The sequence below is a fragment of the Apium graveolens genome, chromosome 8 (assembly GCF_009905375.1).
Source record: "Apium graveolens cultivar Ventura chromosome 8, ASM990537v1, whole genome shotgun sequence".
Taxonomy (NCBI): domain Eukaryota; kingdom Viridiplantae; phylum Streptophyta; class Magnoliopsida; order Apiales; family Apiaceae; genus Apium; species Apium graveolens.
In genome coordinates, this window is record NC_133654.1 from 2,152,277 (window position 1) to 2,177,327 (window position 25,051).

The 25,051-nt window shown below is 36.8% G+C and overlaps 1 protein-coding gene across 1 annotated transcript; it reads right to left on the reverse strand.

Moving 5' to 3' along the window:
- Nucleotides 1–7,333: 7,333 nt before the first annotated feature.
- Nucleotides 7,334–8,113, reverse strand: LOC141677653 (secreted RxLR effector protein 161-like). Its single transcript, XM_074483660.1, has one exon. The coding sequence runs from the start codon at nucleotides 8,111–8,113 to the stop codon at nucleotides 7,334–7,336; it is 780 nt and encodes a 259-aa protein (XP_074339761.1).
- Nucleotides 8,114–25,051: the final 16,938 nt, after the last annotated feature.

Consider the following 25,051-nt stretch of genomic DNA (forward strand, 5'->3'; position numbering starts at 1 on the left):
GTGGACATTTACCTTAAGGAAATAGTGACGCGACATGGAGTCCCAGCGTCCATTGTCTCAGACCGAGACCCCAGGTTCAACTCCAGATTTTGGAGGAGCTTTCAGGAATGTGCGGGGACCAAGTTAAATATGAGTACCGCATACCATCCCCAGACGGATGGGCAGAGTGAAAGGACCATCCAGACACTAGAGGATATGTTGAGAGTCTGTGCAATAGACTTTAAAGGGAGTTGGGATGATCACTTGCCGTTGATCGAGTTTTCTTATAATAATAGCTTTCATGCTAGCATCGGAATGCCGCCTTATGAGGCCCTGTACGGAAGAAGGTGTCGATCTCCCTTATACTGGGATGAAGTAGGAGAGCGGAAGATGCTCAGACCCGAAGTGGTCCAAAGGACCAAAGATATAGTGGATCTCATCAGAGGACGGCTTGTAGCAGCCCAAGACAGACAGAAGAAATATGCAGACCTAGCCCGAAAGGACAAGGAATATGAAGTCGGGGACTTAGTACTGCTAAAGGTATCCCCTTGGAAGGGATTAATGAGGTTCGGAAGGAAAGGAAAACTAAGCCCAAGATACATTGGACCTTTTGAGATATTAAGACGGATTGGAAAGTTAGCTTACGAGCTAGCCCTACCCCCTAATTTGCAACAAGTTCATAATGTGTTCCATGTGTCAATGCTAAGGAAGTATCATCGGGATGCCAGACATATAGTGGTAGTTCAAGTAGCTTTATAAATGATATAAGTATAGTGAAGTATTTGGTAACTTCATCCCTTGTTTTTACTTATATCTAGTAAGTAATTATCTTACACTTGGTAAAAGATTTTAGTAAGTATCCATTTAGATACTTATATTATTGTTATCACTATGTATTATCTTGCGAGCTGTAAGGCTCACTCTTGCTTTATTTCTTCATCACACAACAACAGTTAGGAAAGATGGCCAGACTCCAGCAGACCCAGCGCAAGCGCGTGGGAAGCGTCCCGCGTCTTCCCGATGATGTTGTAGCTGCTATAGCTGCAGAGGTAGATCTATTGTAGATCAGACCATCTACTTTTGAGAATCAATTATGTATAATTATAACTTGTGGCAGATAATGGCAATTAACTGTAAATTTATCAAGTAATCGTTTTGGGTTGTAATAACTTTTAAATTGTGGATTCAAAGACTTGTACTTATTTCAATTTCATCTCTGAGACTATAACGGGTTGTGGTGTGTGTTAGTGTGGGGTCACAGCATAAGGTTATTATTATTAATTAAGTGAAGTGATATTGTGGAAAGAAAGACCGTGACGACCCGGATCCCCGACCCCGGATCTGGGGGTGTTACAGCCAGATCTAACTTACGTGGAAAACCCAGTAAGGATTATAGATAAGAAGGAGCAGGTGCTTCGGAACAAAGTAATCAAGCTAGTCAGAGTACTATGGTAGAATCATAATGTGGAAGAATCAACTTGGGAACTAGAGAGCACAATGCTAGAAAAGTACCCCCATTTGTTTTCTGTTTGATTCCGGGACGGAATCCTTTTAAGGAGGGGAGACTGTAATAACCCCCAAAATTTTCAACTTTTTGTAACCCTTGTGAATAGTGTTTTAGCTGAATGAGAAAACTTTTTACGCCACACTATGTAGGGGTTCTGTTATTGATCTTCTGGGATATTATTAGTACTCTATGTGGTATATAAGTGTATGTAAAGATCGTCAGAATCCAATTTCCGAACACTTGGATTTTTCCCGGAAATCCATTAGATACGGAGAGAATTGAGTATAAGGTAACAAGATAAAAAGGATTTAAATTAAAGGATTATAATAGAGGATCATAAAAAGGAATATAATGTATTGAGAAAGGTTAAGGGAACCTAAGTAATAAGATCCCGGGTATGATCCTTCAAACGATAAACGAAAACGAAAGTTAAGCGAACCGTATAACAGATCAGCGGTCATTAGGCAAACAATTAAGAAGTTAATCAAAGGGATTAGAGAGGATGATGTCACCCAACCAATGAGAAGGGGACAAGGAGGGGAGGATGACATCATGAGGATGACACAAGCATGACATGGGAAGGAAGGAGGTGTGGTTGAATGAGAACCACACAAATTCAAGGGCAACAAGGTAATTGACTAAATCAAACACAAAAACAAATCAACCAAGCCAAGCAAAATCATTTTTCATCAAAATCAAAAAGAAACCAAGGCTTGTTCTTGAGAGCTCTCGGCTTTTTACTATTCAAAAGGCAAGGAAATTCAAAAATCAAAGATCCAAGCTTCCTAAATTGGTGAGTTAATTCCCTAATCATCTTCATGCTTAGTTAGGGCTATATCATGAGTTTAAGCCATCAATTCCTTCTCCATCTTCTTCATTTAATCAAAGAAGAAGACTATGAATAGTGTTTTTAAGTTTTTAACTTGAAATATTTCTTGTTTTCCTTGAAGATCCAAGCATTCCTAAGACTTCTCAAAGCTTCTTAAGGCTTCCTAACTCCTCCCACCACTTCAAGGAAGGTATACCATCTCCAAACCCTAGATTCCTATGTATTATAAGATGATTTTGATTAGTAGGGTGATATTGTAGCTTGTTGTTGTGATTAGAGTTTGGGATTTGAAGTGGTAGTTCAAGTAGCTTTATAAATGATATAAGTATAGTGAAGTATTTGGTAACTTCATCCCTTGTTTTTACTTATATCTAGTAAGTAATTATCTTACACTTGGTAAAAGATTTTAGTAAGTATCCATTTAGATACTTATATTATTGTTATCACTATGTATTATCTTGCGAGCTGTAAGGCTCACTCTTGCTTTATTTCTTCATCACACAACAACAGTTAGGAAAGATGGCCAGACTCCAGCAGACCCAGCGCAAGCGCGTGGGAAGCGTCCCGCGTCTTCCCGATGATGTTGTAGCTGCTATAGCTGCAGAGGTAGATCTATTGTAGATCAGACCATCTACTTTTGAGAATCAATTATGTATAATTATAACTTGTGGCAGATAATGGCAATTAACTGTAAATTTATCAAGTAATCGTTTTGGGTTGTAATAACTTTTAAATTGTGGATTCAAAGACTTGTACTTATTTCAATTTCATCTCTGAGACTATAACGGGTTGTGGTGTGTGTTAGTGTGGGGTCACAGCATAAGGTTATTATTATTAATTAAGTGAAGTGATATTGTGGAAAGAAAGACCGTGACGACCCGGATCCCCGACCCCGGATCTGGGGGTGTTACAATTATTTTTTCGGGAACATTTCGGTCATGATCAATATTTTTGACCGAATTAACCTCCTTTTCTAGCCTTGGTCGAAGCCTTTTTGAGCAGGATTCATTCGATCAGGATCCTTGCTTATTTCCTGGTCAACAAATTCTCTTGGTGTTAGGATTCTTCGATGAGGATCCTGACCCTTTCGGTCAGGAACTAGGATTTTGACCGAATTAACCCTTTCTCTTAGCCTTGGTCGAAGCATTTTCGACCTCAATTAATACGAAGAGGAGTACAACATGAACCCTGATCGAATTGGGTCAAGAATTTGGGATATATCACTTTTTGTGACTCCATATATTTGATTTTGTATGGCCTTCAGATATTTGGGCTTTGGTTTATTCCTACGCCTCTTTGTGGGCTTTTTATTTTTGGGCCCTTTTGTTGATTTAGAAAATCCTGGATTTGGGCATTGACACTGGGCTTCTTGGGGCCCTAAACACTTGGATTTTCTAGATTTATCTAGAGTTTCTAGGTTTTTGAAGATAATACTCATCTATATTTTCTTCCAGACTTTGGACCCTGGTGCAGGGCTTTTATTTGAACATTTGGGCCCTTATCTGGGCTTGATTTATTTCCAGGCCCAACAAGACTTTATTATTTCTCCTGAACTGGGCGCTTTCATATCATGCACTTAATTTACTTTCCATGCCATAGATATTCAAACATATTACGAAAACTTTCTGAACTTCATAAATTATTGGGATTCATCCCTTACACAAGTCTTAATAAACTTCAAAATAAAGCTAAAACATGTAAATCCTAAGCAAGCAAAGCTTCAAGGTGCTTTTCAACCTACTTGTCATCTTGACAAGTGAGAATCATATTCAATTGCTTCACACATAGTAAACCTTCAGGTTTTGTGCATGCCAAGTTCTCGGGACTTCAAAACCATCCATAGTCTCCAGTTTGTAGGTTCCTCTACCTCGAATACTCTTGACCTTGTATGGCCCTTCCCAATTTGGGGAAAGCTTCCCTTTCTGCCCTACACCAGAAGCTTCCACCTTCCTAAGGACCAAATCTCCTTGCTTGAAGAACCTTTCCTTAACCCTTAGGTTATAATAGAACGAGGCTTTCTTCTGATAGTCCACTATCTTTGCATGTGCTTCGTCCCGTACCTCATCAATTAAGTATAAGGCTAATCTTTGCCCTTCCTCATTTTCTTCAGCATTAAAAGCCTGGATTTGGGGAGATGAGTGCGATATTTCTACGGGAACAACTATTTCTGCCCCATACGCCAGCATGAAGGGAGTGGCTCCAGTAGTGACTCTACAAGTAGTTCTGTAAGCCCATAATATCGGGAGTATTTCATCCACCCAATTATTCCTGGATTTCTCAATCCTCTTCTTCAATCCATCCAGGATTATTCGATTTGCCACTTTCGTTTGCCCATTGGCTTGCGGATGAGCCACAGAGGTAAATCGTAACTCCATCTCATTCTCCCCACAGTACTTCTTGAATTCCTCGTTGTTGAATTGTGTTCCGTTGTCGGTGACTAGGATACAGGGAATTCCATACCGGCACATAATATTTTCCCACAGGAATTGTGCAACCTGCTTAGTTGTGATCTTGGCCAAGGGTTTGGCTTCAATCCAGTTGGTGAAATAATCAATGGCTATAATAAGAAACTTCCTTTGTGTCGTGGCCATGGGGAAAGGCCCCAGAATATCCATTCCCCACATAGCAAAGGGAATGGGCGAGTTGATAGAGGTCAGCATCTCGGGGGGTTGTCTAACAACAGGTGCATGCTTCTGACAGTGATCACACTTCTTCACATACTCTTTGGCATCAGCCATCATTTCTGGCCAATAGAAGCCTAAACGGGTTATCTTATGAGCCAAGGCCCTGCCCCCCAAGTGTTGCCCACAAATACCTTCATGCACTTCTTCAAGAGCCAAGCATGCCTCATCGGGCCTGAGACACCTTAAGTAAGGAATCACGAAAGATCTTTTGTACAAAATCCCATCTATCAAAGAGTACCTTAGTGCCCGAACAGCTAACTTTCGTGCTTCAATTGCATCATTTGGCAACCAACCGGTTTGAATGTGGGCCTTAATGGGATCTATCCATGACGTCCCCAGGCCTATAGGAGCTACAAGCTTAACATCTATGCTTCGTGTCTTCAAGAGAAGCAGAAATTATGTAAAACATAATAAAACACATCCACTATTATGGCCTCAGAAAAATAGCTTCGAATTCATCCTTCGAAAAATTCTGGAAATCTTCGAGAGCTCGGTTGGTTGCCTTAACAGCCTCAAAACACCTTGAAATAATGGATCAATGGTCTTTGGACCATTTGATCCCTGATCGTCTCGTTCTGCAATTTTCGAAAAAGTATCGTACGCCCAAATTGGACATCGTATGCAAAATCTACAGCCAAAACAGCGAAGCACGCCGAAAACAGAATTCAGCAGCGGAAAATCTCTGCTTGTTGCAGCTCCGTTGATCAAACAATTACATACAAAATAATACAGATGAACCATCCAATTCAATTATATCAGATCATAATCTAAAACAATTACAAATTGATTTACAAGATTACAAGATTACAAGATCAGAATAGGAAACAACAAAACCTTCACGATCAACCCTCGTGATTTACAACAAAACCACGATAAACCATGTGGAATCTAATCATAACAAAATAAACACGATTAAACCACGTGGGATCCAAACACATAATTAAAACATGGCCATAATAATGAATAATAACCTGCATCACATAATCAATACAAGCATACCACTATATACATGCATATATAATCATGACATGGACAACATATCATAAAATGCAGAACCTAGAACCAGGCTCTTGATACCAATTGTTGGATCTAACGAATCTTGGCCCTGCGTTTTATGATATTAATTATAAGAGTACGAATAGAACATTAACCTTAATCGCTACGGCGCAAGCAATTCAAATCCACATCTTCTACTGTATTTCCTGATTCTCCTTGGACGAAGTGTAGGCTTCGATCTCCCAAGGTGTACCTCTCCCAAAGCTCCAAAATTCCAAAACCCTAGCTGGCTCCTTTAGAAAAATGGCTGCCTCTCTCAAACCCTAAGATGTGATTTTGTTTTTTATGTGTTCACCCTAGCTTTAGGAGAATGAGAATATATATAGGCTACAGTAGGGATCATGGACCATTAGGTCAGGCCTTCTAATGACATTCCGGGCCAAGCCCAATGTCATTAAATATTAATTCCATCCACTAAAGAATTAATATTTGCACTACCTTTCCTAATTCCGTAAATTAATTATTTAATTCGGCTCCCATATTAATTACTTATAAATTCCCCATGTTTAAGATATCGCATGTCCATTAATTAAATTAATTTCTGACAATTAATTTAATCAATATCTTTTATCCTTGATCATCCACTCAACCTTATAATTATGCAAGAACAAATCTGCCTGCAGGACTAAAGCATAATTATCTTTATGAGCTTTCAAGAGGACATCATCACCCGGGGATATTTTTCGGACACGGTTTCCTTTTATAGTTAATATCCCACTCTGTATATAATGTCATTTCTCAATACATAAATTCTTAATTTAAAATAAATTACTTAATGTATGAATTAAGGCATGTGCATTAAATATAAGTGTCAATTACTACATCCGGATTAAGAATCTAAGCAATAATAATATCGTAGAATCTTAGTTCTTCTTTATTGTCAGAATAAAAGAAACAATTATTCTACTATTTTGATCTCGTTCAATATACACAAAGTATACAAGTATTATTCAATAGTCAAGATAAACTATTTCTAAATAATACTTCAGCCCTTCCAGTGGTTTGTCTAATACCACTTAGACTGTGAACCTTTATTATATTATATAAGAAGTTTGACAATCTAATCTTCTGCTATCCCATTTGATACTAGATTGTCTAAAATATATAATATACAGAATATGTGAAAACATGCATTCAAGATTCCCAAATAATTTATTATTAAAGTATATACTTCAAACGAATATTTCAGTATAAACCCTAACAATCTCCCACTTATACTCAAGATATTCTTTGAGTATATCAGTGTTTATTACAAGCAATCCACAACCAACTATATAACTATGTGACCAAGTATCTTACTCCTATCGCTTCCACGTGCTCCTGAAAAGCCTTAGTTGGTAAGCTCTTCGTGAAAGGATCTTCCCGGTTATCCTTTGATGCTATATCAGCCACAATGATATCTACTCGCTTAACGAACTGCCGTATGAGGTGATACTTACGCTCTATGTGTTTTGCTGCCTTATGGGCCCGTAGTTCCTTGGTATTTGCCACAACCCCAGTATTATCACAATAAATCGTGATTTGTCGTGGCAAATTAGGAACCAAATCCAAATCCAGCAGGAAGTTTCGGAACCATATAGCCTCTTTGGCTGCCTCAGAGGCTGCCACATATTCGGCTTCCATTGTTGAGTCTGCAATGCATTTCTGCTTCACACTCCTCCATATTACGGCTCCACCTCCTAAAGTAAAAACACATCCCGAGGTGGATTTTCTCTTATCCTTATCTGTCTGGAAATCTGAATCAGTATATTCCAGAGGCAATAAATCAGAGGACTTGTAAACTAACATATACTCCTTAGTCCTTCGTAGGTACTTGAGTATTGTTTTTACCACACTCCAATGTTCATGTCCTGGGTTTGACTGGTATCGGCTAACCATGCCCACGGCAAAGCAGATATCAGGCCTCGTACATAACATAGCATACATTAGGATTCCACATGCCGAAGCATAATGAACTGCCTTCATGTTCTCTATCTGCTTAGGTGTCGAAGGGCATTGATTCTTTGATAGAGAAATTCCATGTCTGAAAGGTAAATTACCCTTCTTGGAGTCCTGCATGTTAAAACGAACTAATACGTCATCTATGTAGGGCTCCTGAGATAAACCCCATATCCGAATGTGTCTTAGACTCGGTTTATCCCCGATCCAAAATTCTAAGGGGGTTTTAGGAATCGAATTAGAAGGTACTAAGTTCAGAAGATAAGCTGCTGTCACTAAGGAATTTCCCCAAAACGACTTGGGTAAATCCGAATAACTCATCATCGATCTAACACTCTCTAAAAAAGTCTGGTTCCTTCTCTCTGCCACACCGTTCTGCTGGGGTGTGCCTGGTGCAATTAACTGTGATTCTATCCCATTTTCTGATAAATATTCCCTAAATTCTCCAAGCAAGTATTCGCCACCACGATCTGATCGTAGTGACTTGATACTTTTATTAAGTCGCTTCTCCGTTTTAGCTTTGTACTCTTTGAACTTATCAAAGCACTCAGACTTACGGCGCAACAAATAAACGTACCCATATCTAGAATAATCATCAATGAAAGGGACGAAATACTCATAACCACCTCTTGCTTGGATATTAATGGGTCCACATAAATCAGAGTGAACCAATTCTAACACTTGTTTGGCTATATTCCCCTTTTCCTTGAAAGGCCTATTAGTCATTTTACCTTCCAAGCAGGATTCACAAACTGGAAATGGCTCCACTGCCAATGAGCTTAAAGGCCCGTCTACTACCAGTCTTTGAATCCTCCTCAAGTTAATATGACCTAATCTCAAGTGCCAAAGATATGTTTGGTTCAAACTAGAAGGTTCCTTTCTTTTAGTAGAGTTAGAAGATGTGTTGTTCAATTCCCTATATTGCAGTTGCAGTGCAAGTTGACTAGGATTAATTATATACAAATTGTCTTACAGTGTACCAGAATATATAATTCGTTTAATCATCATAATAGAAACATTACGATCCAAACAAATATTATAACCATCCAAAGGAAGTTTAGAAACCGAAATTAAATTCCTTCTAAAAGAAGGTACATAAAGACAATTTTTCAAAACCAAAATCCTATCAGAACCAAAAGATAAATGAATAACTCCTACTGCAACTACTGCTACTTTCGTAGCATCTCCCATGAACACGTATATCTCACCATCTCTAAGCATTCTGGATAGCTGGAACCCCTGCATAGAATCACAAACATGATCAGTGGCTCCTGTGCCGCTATAAATGTTTCTATAACTAGAGAAAAAGACATACCAGTATTGTTTATCTTCTTAGAAAGAGGACAATCCTGTTTCCAGTGACCTGACTGTTTGCACCTGAAGCACTTTCCCTTAGGCTTTTTCACACCACCTTGAACTCCCACTGCCTTCACAGCGTTTTTTGTCTGAGCCTTTTTCTTCTGCTTAATACCTTTCGGCTTAGAGGAAGAACCTTTCTCAGCCACATTCACTTGAACACTCTGCCGAAATAATCCTTCAGCTGCCTGAAGTTCTGTCAGCAGTTCCGCGAGACTATACTGCCTCTTGTTCATGTTGTAATTCAAGCAGAACTGCTCAAAACTCTTGGACAAACTCATAAGGATAATGTCAATCTGGGTTTTCCCGTCAAGTTCAGCACCAAGGATCTCTATCTCATTCAGATGTGACATCATCTTGAGAACATGATCCCTTACAGGTGTTCCTTCAGCCATCTGAGTGTTCATTAAAGCCTTCATGGCTACTTGCCTAGCAGCCCTATTCTGATCTCCAAAAAGTTCCTTGAGATTAAAGAGCATATCTGAAGCAGTGGCCATAGACTGATGCTGATGTTGCAAAACACCCGACATTGCTGCCAGAATGTAACATCGCGATATCTCATCAGCCTTAATCCACCGCTTATAATACTCTTTCTCATCTTCAGGAGCATCAGCAGCAGGCTGGTCAGGCTTGGGTTCATAAATGCAAAACTTGTACTCCTCAGCAGTCAACACAATGTCCAAATTTCGTTTCCATTCAATATAGTTAGGTCCGGTAAGTTTGTTATCCTTAAGTATGGTGAATAGTTGATTAAAGCCCATTTTATCCTGAGAATCAGGCATAAAAAAACATCACATTACACATAAATAAGGGTGCATTAAATATTAAGACCTATTGATTCCTCGAACAATTATTAAAATTAAATGCACTAACATCTAAACACCATAAGTTTCTGGTACGCCACGATGTGTGACATGTATACCACCTAAATTTGTTTAAATGTTACTTCGGTCCTATTACTAAACAATATGCCACGTTGGGGTGGTTTATATTATTTTTCATAGCTAAGTGTATACCATCATCAAATCTTAAATTATTCGAAATCTATGGAACTTGGTACGCCACGATGGGTGGCGTGTATACCTTCCAATATTCATAATTTTTCCTTGAATAGAATACTTCAATTCAATATTCATCAATGGTTTGATTTCCAGGTAGTGGAGGAGTCACATCGGTCTCACTTAATACCCACAACCTTACAAGTTCGATGAACCCGTTTTTGACAAAATCGCCCCATATCAGAAATAAAGAAAATTCGTACTTATTCCTTTCAAAACTTATTAATTTAAGAAGTTTGTTCTAGTAATTTCTATGACATTCTAGACACCATAAATTACATGCCACGATGGGTGACGTATATATAATTTATATTCGTCTTTATGTTAAATTACATATAAACAATAATGGAGACCAAGAATTTAATTTCATATTAATTCCCTCTCCTACTTAGTATTTACTTTGAGGATTTTAATCTAGATGCATCGTCCTATATTATTTCTTCGAAGTCCACATGTATTATAACAACACAAAGAACACATACCATAGCAGCATACTATCATGATTAAAGCATTAATAAAAACATCCATATGTCCATGTCATTCTAGCATGCTAAGGGTTAGTATCACATGACATAATAACACAGACAAGAAACACATAGTAGCAATAATCAAGAGAAGCAGAAATTATGTAAAACATAATAAAACACATCCACTATTATGGCCCCAGAAAAATAGCTTCAAATTCATCCTTCAAAAAATTCTGGAAATCTTCGAGAGCTCGGTTGGAGGCCTTAACAGCCTCAAAACGCCTTGAAATAATGGGTTAATGGTCTTCTGAACATTTAATCCCTGATCGTCTCGTTCTGCCGTTTCCGAAAAAGTATCATACGCCCAAATTGGACATCGTATGCAAAATCTACAGCCAAAACAGCGAAGCACCCCGAAAACAGAATGCAGCAGCGGAAAATCTCTGTTTCTTGCAGCTCCGTTGATCAAATAATTATATACAAAATAATACAGATGAACCAACCTATTCTATTACATCAGATCATAATCTAAAACAATTACAAATTGATTTACAAGATTACAAGATTACAAGATCAGAATAGGAAAAAACAAAACCTTCACGATCAACCCTCGTGATTTACAATAAAACCACGATAAACCACGTGGAATCTAATCATAACAAAATAAACACGATTAAACCACGTGGGATCCAAACACATAATTAAAATATGGCCATAATAGTGAATAATAACCTGCATCATATAATCAATACAAGCATACCACTATATACATGCATATATAAACATGACATGGACAACATATCATAAAACGTAGAACCTAGAACCAGGCTCTTGATACCAATTGTTGGATCTAACGAATCTTGGCCCTGCATTTTATGATATTAATTATAAGAGTACGAATAGAACATTAACCATAATCGCTACGGCGCAAGCGATTCAAATCCACGTCTTCTACTGTATTCCTTGATTCTCCTTGGATGAAGTGTGGGCTTCGATCTCCCAAGGTGTACCTCTCCCAAAGCTCCGAAATTTTAAAACCCTAGTTGGCTCCTTGAGAAAAACGGCTGCCTCTCTCAAACCCTAGGATGTGATTTCATTTTTTGTGTGTTCACCCTAGCTTTAGGAGAATGAGAATATTTATAGGCTACGGTAGGGATCATGGACCATTAGGTCAGGCCTTCTAATGACATTCTGGGCCAAGCCCAATGTCATTAAATATTAATTCAATCCACTAAAGAATTAATATTTGCACTACCTTTCCTAATTCCGTAAATTAATTATTTAATTCGGCTCCCATATTAATTGCTTATAAATTCCCCATGTTTAAGATATCGCATGTCCATTAATTAAATTAATTTCTGACAATTAATTTAATCAATATCTTTTATCCTTGATCATCCACTCAACCTTATAATTATGCAAGAACAAATCCGCCTGCAGGACTAAAGCATAATTATCTTTATGAGCTTTCAAGAGGACATCATCACCCGAATATATTTTTCGGACACGGTCTCCTTTTATAGTTAATATCCCACTCTGTATATAATGTCATTGCCCAATACATAAATTTGTAATTTAAAATAAATTACTTAATGTATGAATCAAGGCATGTGCATTAAATACAAGTGTCAATTACTACATCCGGATTAAGAATCTAAGCAATAATAATATCATAGAATCTTAGTTCTTCTTTATTGTCAGAATAAAAGAAACAATTATTCTACTATTTTGATCCCGTTCAATATACACAAAGTATACAATATTATTCAATAGTCAAGATAAACTATTTCTAAATAATACTTCAGCCGTTCCAGTGGTTTGTCTAATACCACTTAGACTGTGAACCTTTATTATATTATATAAAGAGTTTGACAATCTAATCTTCTGCTATCCCATTTGATACTAGATTGTCTATAATATATAATATACAGACTATGTGAAAACATGCATTCAAGATTCCCAAATAATTTATTATTAAAGTATATACTTCAAACAAATATTTCAGTATAAACCCTAACAACCATTGCTAGTGAGTCAATGAGCGTCAATGATGCAGAAAGAGAGAGACTATATCAGCAAGAATATCAAGTTGTTATAGATTCTATCTATCTGGATTCTGAGACATTTACTCACCCCGTAACAACCTATCAACAATTGGCTGTTCAGGGAAATGAGGAGGCTGAAAGGGCACTAAATCTAGTACACATAACAACGTTAATACAAAGGGCTAAGGATGCTTTGGCCTCTCTACCTCCTACAACTAGTGATAGCTTTGAGTATGATGATGGTGACAGTGATGATGATGATGAAGAGTTTGAAGATGAAGGAGGCATGGACATAGGGGGAGATGCAGGCCCTAGCTCTTCTATTCCAAATCCTGACCGGATGTTCACCAAGGACTATAGCTATCATCATCTCAACACAATAATGTTTAAACTCATCAATCAAACCAAATCAGCCATTCAAGCCTCTACAGATGCCAACACAAGATCTCTACTAGAAGCCCATATTGAGTCTCTCTAATTGCACAAGATTCAATATCTCAGACATACTCGGGATGTGGATGACACGAAGAATGCAGTTGAAGAAGTCAAGAAGGAGCTGTATGAGAAAATTGAACAGAAACTCCAAGAATCCATAATGAGGGAAATACTTCTCCACTTAAGAAAGGAAACTGACTTGTCAAGAAAAGTTGAGGCCCTCACTGACAGATTATCAAGAGTTGAAGACTTTATGGCCAAGATACTAGAAGGAAAAGATAGACAGACTCAACCCCTTCAACAAATGGTGGCTGCTCAAACTTCAACCTATGCGTTACTTGATAATAACAAAAAGGGGGAGAAGGATGTGCATGTTCAAGTCAGCAAAGTGATAGTTCCAGCTATTACTGTCTCTAAGCCACCAGTCTTGGACAACATTGATCTAAATAACTTAGCAGCAGCTGAGTTCAAACTGAAGGAACAATGACAAAGGATAGATCAACGAATTTCAAAGGTATTTGGCTCAACTACTACTCAAGATCAATATGTGAAGCACTCAATACAGTTGAAGCCGATTACCATGGATGAAATGCAACTAGGGAAAGGAGAACAAGGTGAACATTCAATGAAGAATGAATTCAAGAACATTGTGGTGCTAAAGCTTAAGTCAACAAGTGTCACAATTTCATCAAATCACCCAATGTTGGTTGATTATTATCCATGTAGGCCAGATGAAGATAAGATGATGGGTGCATCAATTGCAAACTTCAAGAACACCAAAGATGCCATCTTGAGAACAAGAATAACCAGAGTTTATAGATATGACAATATGATTTGTGTGATGACTGGGCACCCTCAGTTTGGGGAAACTAAAGATGAAGAAAACCAAATATTAGGAGCTCAGAGAAGGAGAAAGAAACAGGTTGTTAAAGGAGCTAAAAGAAAATTGGAGATGTCTGCAACTTCAACTGAAACTGAGAAATCTTTAGCTGATGAACCAAAAAAGGAAGAAGCAAAACATGTGTGGGCTAAAGGGAACAGAAGAATAGCCAAGGCAAAAAGGCCAAGCAGTGCTACAGAAAAGGAAACTGAGCCAATAAAATCTATAACTTTAAGTTAACCAACTGTGCCCACTGTGGAGCCTGTTGAATTCAAGGTTCATCCATGCACTAACTTTCATGGTGAGTCAATCATACCTAAGTATGAACACATAGATTGGGATAGTTTACCTTTACCTGAGCTAAATCTACCATTGCCCACAAAGAAAAGGATTCCAAGGAAGAAAAGCATAGGAGTCAAGTCTAACCCACCTCAATTCAAAGTGGTCTCCAAGCCTAAGCCTAAAATCAACAAAGAAGATCAACTCTTTATTTGTGACATCAAGGAATTTTCAGATATCAATCTTTTCTTGGATGAGCTGGATGAAGTAAGGGGAATGGATGCTTACAACAAGCTGCCAGAAAGATTGGTGTTCAAATACAAGAGAGGAAATGAGATCACATGGCCTCTTTACAGAATTCTCAATGAAGGCTACAATGTTCTAGTGAAGGTGTTCTCTGCAATGAGAAAAGATTTTGGCTTCACCAAAGTGGCCAAATCATAAGTACTCAGCAAGATCAGCCAAATCAGGAAAAGCTAGAAAGATCCAAAAGCACTGCCTAGAGTTTTGACTATCCTATACAATGGTGATACAGTACATTTGAGACCTTATTGAATGATGGAGTTCATAGATGAAAAAGATGTCAGAAGATTTTTTATAATTGAAGACCAGCTGCAGATATCAAGCAATGATACACTCAAGGAAATTCAGGAGATGTTGGATCTCAATAATGAAAATGAAGTTGAATCCTTTAGATAACTCCAACATCAGATTGAGGAGAATGATAAGAAACTGGGAAAGAGGACAAAGGATTTAAGGAGAAAGAAATGATCAGCTTAATCTAGAGGAACACCTTAAAAATGACATGTAACTATACCTTACTTACTATGGCCAATTTGTAATTGAAGAATTTTGCAATTTATCTACTATTTACTGCATTATTTTTAATAGGGTGTTTTGTTATCATCAAGTTAACCTGAATTTATGCCTATAATTTTATTAGACATAAATTGGGGGAGATTGTTAGGAATATGTTGTAGAATTGATGATAACTTACCAAAACACTCTAAGTAGATAAGTTAAATGATTTTGTAACCATCAACGGATAACCATAGTTATCTATCCGTTGATGGAGTATCTTGTATTCAAATAAGTTTGTAGCACATTTTTATACACAACAAACAGCTTAGGGGTTTAAAAGTTATAGTGAATTTTAAGTCATGTTGACTACTAGCAAGATATATAAAATAGGTTGGCCAATTGTAAATAGAAGATGCCTTGTAATTTTGTATAAGTGAAAGAATATCAACTGCTAAGGAATTCATCATCAACGGATAAACTTAAAGATTCAACGGATGACTCAAGACACCTTCAACCGATAAGCTGATCAACTGCTATTTATTAAAGCTTCAATGGATGTTCATATGCAAGCATCGACGAATGACATTATTACAACTTCAACGAATAACCGAACTAAGTGTCAACGGATGATGGTGAAGTTTCAACGGATAACCAATTCAAAGAGCAGTTGAAAGTGACTTGAAAGTCATATGGGTTGATTGTATACAAAAGGAATATGGCAACCCAAATTTAGGTTTTCGAATATCATGAAGCATTTGCATTTCCATACAAAATAGGGATGTTCAAAGATGCGGTATCTAACTTAATTGCTTTGAATAGAGAAAAGAAGAAACATGTGATTGGACCTAGATAATAGATTTATGTTTTGTTTTATAACACATGTAACTTGGTGGTATATATACCAAGTGTAGTGTTCGCACAAAACCACGCAAGCGTACGCGATCACAAGTAGTATAAGATTAAGTTAAGTTTGTTCCCACAGAGACTGGTTTAAACAGAATATGCACTTATTCAACAATGTATGGTTATTATTCACTGTTAAGACAAGTATCAATTTTGAGTTGATTAACTAATTAAAGTGATTATACTAGCATGCATTAACTAAGAGAATAAAATTGATTTACTTATATGAGATAAAACATGGGATTCTAACTTCATTAAGTACTTCATTCAGAGTTTATGCCTTTAATCATAGCATGTGATGGTGATGACAACTAATCAGATAACACGAAATTAGTATGTGTTATCTTTCAATATATGTATACCCTACTACTAAACATCCACAAATAAGATAGAAGTTGAGTAGACACCAATTATGCTTAGACCCTATATGTCTATAAGATTTGAAAACATAACGGTTTATAGAGCAAGTTATCTATTGAGATTACATAGGGCAGCGTAAGATGGTTAAAATTACACTACGAATCATGCATGACAACATACATAAATCTATGCTAGCATGACAAGTTCTAAACCTCTATATCCACTTTTGCTTCAATAAAGATTAACAAACGACTTAGATGTTAGCTACGCATCTAAGAAGAATAAGTACAACCATACGAGAAAATTATAAATCACCACACACTAACGATTTAGAACAATCAACTATTGAAATCCATAAATAAATCCGCTAGAACCCCATGACAACGATTAGTTCATGATCGAACACATCGTCACCATGGGTTCCAATGAAAACATGATAATAAATAAGTTCATAATACTACGAGATAATATAAAAGTACTAGGGTTTAGAACAAATAAAAAACAAGCATCCAAAAGTATCGCCAAAATTGAAGAATACAAAAGTAAAAACTAAATCTTCTTCTCCTTAGCCGTCTTGTGTGCTTTAGGTCTTCTCTATGTTCTCCCCGACTTCCTTCTTCTTAAAAACGTTTTCTTTTGTTAATATATATCCCTGGGTGACCGGGACTCTCGCAATAACCAAATTATAATTAAATCAGGATTCTGCAGAAATTGGATGGCGTGGGCGCGCTCTGTGCCTGACAGATGGGGCACGGGCGCGCTCCTTTGGGCGAGGGCGCGCCTGCTTCCTGTAGAAATTCTGCAGTTTCCTTCTTCTAGCGCTTCGTCCTTTGTACAAACTTCCACGACTCCTTCCCTGATCTCTTATCAACATATAATCATTTAAAAGCTCATTTCCACCTATGACTAGTGCCCTGCAATGACTCAACACAAAACACATTAAAACACCAAATATTTGAGTCCAAAATACCAACTTAAGCCGATATGAAGAGTTCCAAGTAGATATAAAATACACTTATCACAGCCCCAAACTTAAATCGATGTTTGTCCTCAAGCATAAACAGACTCGACACTAATAATGAAACTACTGCATGAATGCAACTACGTGAAAATGCAACTAAATAACAATGCAACGATCCCCTCGGAATAACCATAACCAAATCAATAAGCAATGTCTCTAAGAATGCAATGACTTTAAACAGAGTTTAACTAAATCCCATAAACCAACATACAAACCATAAACGTGCGTGTGTGAGATGTTTATCAAATATACTCTCAACACTAGATCAATAACCATATCTTTCCTTCTCCAAAACAATCACAAATTTATAAATGGAATAGACGTTAAACATATAATGACTCACAACACCTCAATTTTACTAGAGTTATACAAGGATCATGCTATAATATTGAAACACATCAAACACAAATACTTATTTGACCGTGAAATGAATGAGGTCCCAAAAGACTTATACAATAATACCCATGTAGCGAGCGTTAGGTTAGCAGATCCCAGACTATACAAGCCTTAGGTCACTAGGCACAAAGCCCCCTAGAACTTAATTGCTCGAGTATTAAAGAGCTCACCCTTGGTCAATTCTGCATATTCTAACACAATTTATTTCCCAATGATTCTGAATGAGTGCGTTTTGCTCCATTTCATTCAACCCTAGACTACTCATAAAAATATGAGCCGGCTACTAGCCATTTGACGCCTAATTTTATTCACAACTAGAAATGATATCCATGTTTTCCCCTAGTTTAAAAATTCAGTGTTCTTATGTCATTACGAGAATAACAAAAATTCTAAATATAACCAAGTGATTAAATTCCAACAAACAAGTAAGTATGATCATGATCTAGTTCAAAAGAAACCTATAAGACTTGTGAAAAAACTTTATTTCTGGGCATGCAAATTTATTCATTAGGACTTAATCATCACTCTATTCGACATCACTACACTCAAATCAACACAAACCTACCAATCAGAAACAGCTCATCCTACGGGATCATGTTATATGCATGCAAATGCAACTACATGGACTCACATAATAACATGAACAAATATGCAAACAAATATGACCTATATGAACAATCATGCAAAAATAATGAATGAACTACAACTAAACATGTAATATGAATCTATATGAACATGACACATAACTAATCCTTACATTATCACCCCTAAACTTAAAATATTCAATGTCCTCATTGAAAGTAATAATAAGGATACAAGGCATACCTAGTCATTCGTGGGATCACCTCCTCGGGTGGAGAATCAGGTGGCGGATACACTGTGCTAGCTCCAAAAACTGGCCAATTTTTTTTAAAGCGACAATACTCCAGAAACGCGTGGGTTGCCTCCCACGAAGCGCTTATTTTCCATCTTTAGCTTGACGTGAAACTTTGAAATCAAGTTCTCACAAGAACTGCGCTCACCACCTCACGGATCTCCATATCCCCATAATAATGCTTCAACCTCTGACCATTTACTTTGAATGCTTGGTCCGGATGCTTATCAAAAAATTCAACAGCTCCATGTGGAAACACAGTTTTGACAATGAACGGACATGACCACCGTGACTTAAGCTTTCCTGGAAAAAGTCGGAGACGAGAGTTGAATAATAGAACTTGCTGACCTGGCACAAATGTCTTGTGTACTAACCTCCTATCATGCCATCTCTTGACCTTCTCCTTGTATAACTTGTTGTTTTCATAAGCCTGTAGAAGAAATTCGTCGAGTTCATTAAGTTGGAGCATTCTCTTTTCTCCAGCGGCTTCCATGTCAAGATTTAGCTTCTTCAAAGCCCAATATGCTTTATGTTCTAGCTCCGTAGGCAAATGACACACCTTACCATATACCAACTGGAAAGGAGAGATTCCTAGAGGAGTCTTGACTGATGTTCTGTAAGCCCAAACAACTTCATCTAGCTTTAAAGACCAATCTTTCCTTGACGGACTCATAACCTTCTCCAAGATTCGCTTGATCTCTCGATTAGAGACTTCAGCTTGCCCATTAGTTTGAGGATGATAAATTGTGGCCACACGATGATTCATATGATTTCTTTCCATTAAAGCAGTAAATTTGTGATTGCAAAAATGCGATCCCTCATCACTAATTATGACCCTTGGAGTACCGAAACGTGTGAATATTTGCTTATGAAGAAAATTGATCACCACCTTAGCATCGTTGGTTGGAAAAGCTTTAACTTCAACCTATTTAGACACATAATCCACCGCCAAAAGAATATATTGATTATTGCATGACGAGACAAATGGCCCCTTGAAGTCGATTCCCCAAATATCAAAAATCTCAACTTTGAGAAGCACATTGAGAGGCATATCGTCTCTCTTGGAAATATTTCCAACTCGTTAAAAGCGATCACATCCTAACATGAACTGATGAGCATATTTAAACAAAGTAGGCCAGAAAAATCTCGCTTGAAGGATACGGGTAGCTGTCTTCTCGCAAGATACCCTCCGTCTCACTATACAGAATGCACCTCCTGATAATCTGATTTGCCCCCTGTCTAAACAAGAACGACTCATCCCATCAATACCACTTCACCTCCTGTAGAAACTTCTTCCTTTGAGCATAAGAGAGTTTTGGGGGAATAACATTACTCACAAGATAGTTCACAATATCTGCAAACCATGGTTCTTCTTCTTGCACCCCAAAAAGTTGCTCATCTGGAAAAGATTCATTGATCAACGTCTTATCCTGTGAAGCTTTTCCTTAATCTTCCAAATGTGAGAGATGATGCGTTACCTGATTTTCTGTACCTTTCATGTCTTTGATTTCCAGCTCGAATTCCGGTAACAAGAGAAACCATCGAACCAATTGAGGTTTTGAATCTTTCTTTGAGACTAGATAAATAGCAGCATGATTAGTGTAAATCATCACTTTTGTCCCAAGCAAATAAGATCAAAATTTCTCAAAACCGTAGACAATTGTCAAAAGCTCATTCTCTATATTAGTGTAATTCAACTGAGCACCATTAAGGGTTTTACTAGCATAGTAAACCACATGAAAAATATTTTGCTTTCTATGGCCAAGAACAGCTCCAACTGCAAAATCACTAGCATCACACATCATCTTGAAGGGCTCATTCCAATCAGGTGCAGTAATTGAAAGTGTTTGTCCTAAATCCAATCATGTATGATGAGTTAGGAATAACTTTCTTGTAGTCCTATTTGATTTCATTGAAATTAATAAAAGACTTATTTTGGTTTTATTATGGGCTTTATCTATTTTAAGTGTTTTAAATAAGATGCTCCATAGTTTAGAGTAAAGCTTCTAGAATTATAATGAGATTATAATAGTGAGATCTAGAAGATGATAACTCTAGACTTAAACAGTTCCTAATCATAGGATAACTAATCGGATGTTAGTGGATCCGCAAAGATTGGTACATACTATGCTTGCTCCCTTCAGGAGGATGTCTGTTCTCATAGGCATTTGTGTGGTGACACTATAGCTAGTATGTAGGTGCTTATTAGGGAATAAGTTCACTGAACATGACTTGATAAGTTGAACAACTAATGGAGATTACTCACGTGTCAATAGTTATTCACTGAGTGATAGTTGTACAAGTATCCTTAGACTTGAGATCGTTAAAGTTATCTTGTATATAATGAACTGTGTTTTGGTTTAGTCCTTAGTCTCAAGGACATCCATTAGGTCTATTCTGGGCATAGGGATTTGTGTATAGAGATAGTTAACGTCAATAGAGGATCTACCCCTTCCAGTATAGGAAGAGAATATCCTACATTATTCTTAGTATGCGAGTTCTGGAATCTCTGGCCAGAGTGTATGAAATTAGAAAGGAGTTTCTAATTTGCATTAATATGAACTTTGCATTATGAATAAGAAATCATATGATTAAATTTGATAGGCCTGACACGAGATCCAGGCCTCGTATTTAATCGGGATATTATAAGGGTAGAAGGAATTCATTGTATGGTAACTAGTCACTGACAGGTTCTTGGTATTCTAAGCAGTGAATTCATATTATCCGGATAGTCGCGATATGTTGAGAAGAACACTCACGATGTAGAATAAATATAATTAATCAGTTAATTATATTTAGTGAATTTTAGTATTCATGTAAATAATTAATAAAAGTTTATTATTATTTATTTCTACTACCGGCATAATATTGAACCTACAGGGTCGCACCATAAAAGAATATTTTCTTTGATGAAATAATGAGAGAGAGAATTATTTTCTAAATAGTTTAGAAAAAGAAATAATGATTAAAATAGTTTTAATTATTATTAAAACATTTTATAAAGATAAAATGTGGGGCTTATATATATATATTGATATATTATAAAAATCCTAGGAGAGCCCTATAAATAGAATGAGATGGCTCATTCTAAATGTACACTTAGTTTTGTGAAAACCCTAAGAAGAGCTAGCCTCCATCTTCTTCCTCTCTCTCTCTCTCTCTCTCTCTCTCTCTCTCTCTCCTAAAACTCCATTTTTATAAAAGCTTGGTTTTATGAAAAGCTTCATCGAAGAGGATCATTCTTGGTGGATACCGGTAGAGTGCTTCACACACTGAGGAGCAATTGCTAGCAACCATATTATAAAGCTTCGATTTTCAAGGTATGGTTACGATTCCTCCATTTTTTCTGATTTATACATTTTTCTATATGTGCGATACATGGTTTTTACGGAATAATTGTTATATCACACTTCCGTTCATCCGTAAATTCCTTCAATGGCATCAGAGCTAGGTTCTGCATGTAGAGATTCATATAAAAAAATTCAGATTTTTTTAATGCATGTATGGATTTGTTATGATTTTTGCAAGTTTATTTAGATTTAATTATGAATTAATTTGAAATAATTTTTGCATAAGATCTTGACTACTGATCTGGGTTCTACAAGTGTTGTAGATCATCTAGGTATTTTTTTTCATAATTTTGTGGTGTAGATTATTTGTTATGAATTTTTAAAAATTGTTTTAACTAAAATTCATGAAATAATTATGCATGTGAATAAAAATATGATTAAAATTTGCACAAGGACCCCTGGCTGATCTGATAATTTTCTGCTACTTCCTGATTTAAGAAATTATATTATTTTGATTTTTATTAATTTATTAATTAAATGTTAATTAATTTATTAATAGTAAAATTAAAATAATAACATATTAATAAAGAGTTATTAATAAGGGAGTAAAGGGAAAGGGGTGAGCCTGGTTTTTTGTAACGGGTGAGCTGACAAACGGCAGGAAGAAGAAAGAAAACAAAAAAAAAAATCTGCAACGGTCGGCTGTGCCAGGCGCGCGTAGCGCACGCGCGGGGGGGGGGGGGGGGGGGTGTCGCGCATTCCGTGAATGCGTTACACACTTTTGCGCATTTACGAAATGTGTTACACACATTAATGGCTTAACAGTGTTGTAACGCATTACCGGAATGCGTTACAGCCCTTGTAACGCGTTCCTGTAATGCGTTACAGCCCGTCTCTCCACATTAAATTTGATTTTTTTGGAGTTTCGTAACTCCGTTTTGGGCGTGCAATATATCGTTGGATTCATTTTTTCGAGACGGATCTAATGGAGTGGTCAAATATTTTTTATAGAAAAGTTTTGAAATGTTTATATTCCCGAAAGTGTTTTAAAACATATTTTAATTATTTTAATTGCTTTTAAATGATATAATAAATCTATACATCATTATATCAATGTGTGACATGATATTACTTGCATGCTTACTTGTCTATTTATTTTTATATATGAGATATATGCCTATGTTTACCATGCGATGATAGATTTAGGTGAACTTAAATCAACATAAGGCGTGCTCTAGAAAATCTAGAATAAGAATCATTTCTTGCCTTAACAATAATATTACGAATACAATCATGAGATTCTTGTGTTTATGAAACACGTAAATTTTCAATTTTGAGAGAAAGGATGATTCTGTCAAAAGCAGATTTCGATCTGTAAGAAAGGGGTATTAAGTGACGCCTCTTGACAATGCTCCCCCCGATCTGGGAATCATCTGATTATCGATTATTGATTTGAAATATTTAATTTAAAAGGAAGAATCTCTTTATAATATAATTATGATTGTAACATAATATAATCCCTCTAAAATTAAATAATATCAAGTAGTAATTGGCCAATGACACAACGAGCTTGTGTTGGTCATAGCCTTCCAACATGGTAGAAAGTAGTTCTTATTTTAAATCATTGTCGTTTCGTGCTACAGCCGAGGGCTTTGATTTTGAAATAAGAAATACTTGTCTATTACATAGAGATGTGTACATTGAATTAGAATCTAAAGGTCGTTATGTGCTACAGTCGTGGGCCGTTGGAGACTGATTCAATTGTACGAAATGTTGGGTTAGACTTGACTTAGAATTTTAAGTCTGTCATGCTACAGCCGTGACTCAATTATTCAAGAGGCTAAAGTTTTATTAGGGAATAACATAAGATGTAATTGACAAAAGTTGTCTGCCTATTGAACATCACATGACGTTTCATGCTACAGCCGAGGTTGTGTGATGGAATGTAGGATCCCTATTCACACTAGCATTATGAATGCTTAATTTTTCACTTAAGGGGGTTGTATTAATTAGATAAACTAGTGGGAGCCAATTATGAATAAAGACCCAATCCATATAGTGTTTTGAAATGAAATTGAATATTTGCTAAGTGTTGTTATGTGTTCATCATTTACAAATTTACTATATATGTTATATCTTCTACACTATCACTCCGGAGCATACTAGATGCTCATAAGTTGACTGGTCCTAATTTTGCTGACTGTCTTCGAAACTTAAGAATTGTTCTCAGGGTTGAGAAGCTGGAATATATGATTGACACACCTAAGCCTGTTGAACCTGCTGACGATGCACATAATGATGAACATGTTGTGTATCGTAAATGGATAGATGATGCAAATGTTTCTCAATGTATCACGCTAGCTTCCATGAACATTGAGCTACAGAAGCAGCATGAGCATATGGATGCTCACACTATCCTTACGCATCTACAAGAGTTGTATGATGTGGCAGGGAGGACAGCTCGATATGAGATATCGAAGGAGTTGTTCGGTTGTAGGATATCTGAGGGATCATCTGTGAATGACCATGTACTTAAGATGATCAATTTGATTGAATGTCTTGGACAACTTGGTTTTAACATGGATGGGGAACTGACTCAAGACTTGGACTTGCAATCACTTCTGGGTTCGTTTTCGCAGTTTTTTGTGAACTTTCACATGAATAAGCAGGATGTCAGCCTGGATGAACTCCACAATATGTTGAAGACTGCGGGATTGAATTTTCCTTCTAAGAAGAGCTATGTTCTTCTAATTGGTGAAGGTTCCAATCCTAAGAAAAGGACGAAGAACCCTTCCAAGAAGAAGAAAGTAGGTTAGAAAAAGCTGGTTCCACCTAAAGCTGAAGACCCCAAGAGCAAAGTTGTTTGCTTCCACTGTAATAAGGTGGGGAACTG

What these genes read in the sequence shown, in the direction of transcription:
- LOC141677653 (XM_074483660.1), bottom strand. Translation starts at nt 8,113, where the DNA reads ATGCAGGACTCCAAGAAGGGTAATTTACCTTTCAGACATGGAATTTCT.